Source organism: Vitis riparia, chromosome 14, assembly GCF_004353265.1.
Source record: "Vitis riparia cultivar Riparia Gloire de Montpellier isolate 1030 chromosome 14, EGFV_Vit.rip_1.0, whole genome shotgun sequence".
Taxonomy (NCBI): domain Eukaryota; kingdom Viridiplantae; phylum Streptophyta; class Magnoliopsida; order Vitales; family Vitaceae; genus Vitis; species Vitis riparia.
Genome location: NC_048444.1, coordinates 21,441,015 through 21,444,156, shown reverse-complemented (window position 1 = coordinate 21,444,156; position 3,142 = coordinate 21,441,015). Strand labels below are relative to the sequence as shown.

Sequence of the window (3,142 nt, the reverse complement as noted above, 5' to 3'; positions counted from 1 at the left end):
CATTTTCTTGTGTCCAATCCTGGATGCAAGACAATTTGGGCACGTGCAACTCACGGCCCAATGAAGAGAGGAACAGTACCCTTCACTTGTCTGTTTGGCTGGAGGGTACCCTACACTCCCTCACTTCCTTTTCAGGTTTGAAAAGGGTCATTGCTAGAATACAAAATCCTTGATGAATGAGAGAGAGAGAAGCTGTTATTTTTATTTATTTTTTGGGTTTTTTTAATTCTTTTTTTTTTTGCCATTTTACAGTGAACTAACTAAGGGAGGAAAGAGAGAGGGGGTAAAGAAAATTAAGAGAAAGAAAGACACAAACAAAGATGTTTGATGGAGGAGTCCCCTCAGACCAGTTCCACCAATTCGTAGCTGCAGCAGCAGCAGCTGCGGCTTCTTCAACAACTTCACAGTTGCAGCCTCCTCCTCCTTCTCTCTCTTTTCCTCTCCATGTATCCTCCTCCACCTTCCCTAGCTTTGATCTTTACCCTTCCTGTAGTGGTGGTGGTGGTGGTGGTGCTGCGGCTGCTCACCAACCCCTCCAAGTCCCCCACCTTCTTCATCCATTGCACCACCACTCTTCTGCACCCCACAAAGATGATCAAGACAAGGAAGAAAACGCCTTGGTTTCTATAAATTTGGAGCCGCAGAGGGAGAGATCCATGCTTGACCTCATCAATCCCTGGTCCAATGATGAAGTGCTGGCGCTGTTGAGGATCAGATCTAGCATGGAGAATTGGTATACAGACTTCACTTGGGAACATGTGTCAAGGTCACTTCACTCTATATTCCATTCCGCGTTTCACTATATCTATATACATATGTATACATACACCTTCCATATATCAGGAGCTCCCTCTTTCTCTCTTGTTATCAATTGAACATGAGGTGAAAGCTGTAGCTAGGGTTTTTGCATCCCTATCTATCTATCTCTCTATATATTAGTGTGTTTCAAATACATATGTGGGAGCTCTAAATCTTGGAGGTCTGAGATGCATATGATTGAGGAGGAGTTTCTGTTTGATTAATTAATGGATCTTCAGCAATAGTTTCTTCATGAGCTTAACCCCAGCTTCCTTTGTAGGCCAGCAGGATCTTCAATTATATTTGTTTACTCTCTCTCTCTTTCTTCTCCTCTCACTGTATATTTTATTTGTGTAGAGTAAAATGGAAGCCGATAATGAGGTGGAGTTGGTTTTTTTTTGTTTGTTTGTTTATGGTGGGAACAGGAAGCTAGCAGAGCAAGGGTTCAAAAGGAGTGCTGAGAAGTGCAAGGAGAAATTTGAACAAGAAAGTAGGTACTTCAACACTACTATGAATTACAGTAAGAACTACAGGTTTTTCAGTGAGCTTGAAGAACTGTATCATGGTGAGAGCCCTCATCAGCAGGATGTGGCTGAAAAGAATCAGAAGGTGGTCGAGAAACCAAATGAAGAAGACAGGAGTTTGGAAGAGGATTCAAGAAATGAAACAGTGGTGGGAAACCCATGTTTGGAAACTGAGAAAGTGGAGGATAAATCCAAGGGCAAGAAGAGAAAAAGGCACACCCAGAACAAGTCGTTTGAAATGTTCAAGGGCTTTTGTGAGGCTGTTGTGAGCAAGATGATGGCCCAACAAGAGGAAATGCACAACAAGCTTCTTGAAGATATGGTGAAGAGAGATGAAGAGAAGACGGCGAGAGAAGAAGCTTGGAAGAAGCAAGAGATGGATAGGATTAACAAAGAGATTGAGATTAGGGAGCATGAACAAGCCATTGCAGGTGATAGGCAGGCTACAATCATTGGATTCTTGAAGAAATTCACATCGAGTAATCCTGTGGAAACCCCATGCTTTGGCAATAATGAAGGTGAACTTTCTAAGGTACCAAGCAGGTCCAACCCACCATCTTCACCTTCCTCAATTCTCCCACAAAACCCTAATCCCACATCCCATCTCAGTCCCCAAAACAAACAGCTGGAAGCACCTACTTCATCCAGGAAGGTTATAGTACCCCATCAAAACCCTTGCTCTTTGACCACCCCAACCAACCCAAATGCTCCCATTGATGAAGCCCAACCATCCCAAAACCCTACTTCCATGGTCCTAGAGTCCCAAAACCCCAATTCCCTCAACACCCAAAAGAGCCCATCAGCACCCACTTCATTTCCATCCATTACTGATCACAGAGATCAAGAACTTGGGAAGAGATGGCCAAGAGACGAAGTGCTGGCACTGATAAACCTAAGATGCAGTCTAAATGTAGAAGACAAGGAAGGCGCAAAGGGGCCTCTATGGGAGAGAATATCACAAGGGATGCTAGCTCTGGGGTACAAGAGGAGTGCAAAGAGATGCAAAGAAAAATGGGAGAACATAAACAAGTACTTCAGGAAAACCAAAGATGTTAGCAAGAAGAGATCACTCGACTCTAGGACATGTCCCTACTTTCACCAATTAAGCACTTTGTACAGCCAAGGAACCCTGGTAGTACCCTCCTCCGAAGCCCCAGCCCCGGAAAACTGCTTGAATTCATCGGAAAACCACTCAGCATTACCGGAAAACCAAGTGGGGGGATCATCCAGTAATACCAATATGCATGCTGCAGATGAAGGTGAGGAGAATGCGGCTCAACTACCAGCTTATGATTTCAAATTTTAGTGTTGGTTTTGGTGTGTTATGCTTCCTTATAAGTTCATATAAGCAACTTTTTTTTCTTCTTCTTTTTGGGTTAAAAACATTGAGCACTAGAACCCTATATTTGCCATTATTTTCCTCTACATATATTTCACGGAAGACATAAATACATACATGGGCATATAATTGAATTTGTCCTGGTGCACCGACAAGTATGTATGAGAAATAGAACCAGCAATAATAAGAGGCATGGTTGGCACATATACCATTGTTATTTTTACTCTTATTTGTGCTACTTCAGGAGAAATTGTTTGCCATATATGGAAGAGACACTATTTGGAACTCTTCACTGTTCTTTACCATATAAAATAAAACAATGTGGGGAGATGATCCTCTTTCAGCTAAAACAAAAACTTAAAGAAAAAGGGGGGTTTGTACTCTAGCTACCACCATACACCTGCTTGGAATTTATATAAAAATATTGCTTCTCACAAAATTTCTTTTTTCAAATCAAATCTTCACTACCCATAAGACAAAA

At 42.1% G+C, this 3,142-nt stretch overlaps 1 protein-coding gene across 2 annotated transcripts; it reads left to right on the top strand.

Moving 5' to 3' along the window:
• Positions 1 to 289: 289 nt before the first annotated feature.
• Positions 290 to 2,884, top strand: LOC117931106 (trihelix transcription factor GTL2). 2 transcript variants are annotated; one of them, XM_034851979.1, is made up of 2 exons: positions 290 to 733; positions 1,224 to 2,884. In XM_034851979.1, exons 1-2 carry the CDS (start codon positions 321 to 323, stop codon positions 2,626 to 2,628), a joined length of 1,818 nt encoding a protein of 605 aa, XP_034707870.1. In that variant the 5' UTR covers positions 290 to 320; the 3' UTR covers positions 2,629 to 2,884. The 2 variants fall into 2 exon arrangements, with proteins under 2 accessions (XP_034707870.1, XP_034707869.1); XM_034851978.1 differs by having other exon boundaries at positions 291 to 766.
• Positions 2,885 to 3,142: the final 258 nt, after the last annotated feature.

Excerpts from the sequence above, each read along its gene's own strand:
- LOC117931106 (XM_034851978.1), top strand. The coding sequence starts at position 321 with ATGTTTGATGGAGGAGTCCCCTCAGACCAGTTCCACCAATTCGTAGCT. Across the intron at positions 767-1,223 it reads ACTTGGGAACATGTGTCAAG|GAAGCTAGCAGAGCAAGGGT; the intron begins GTCACTTCACTC and ends TGGTGGGAACAG.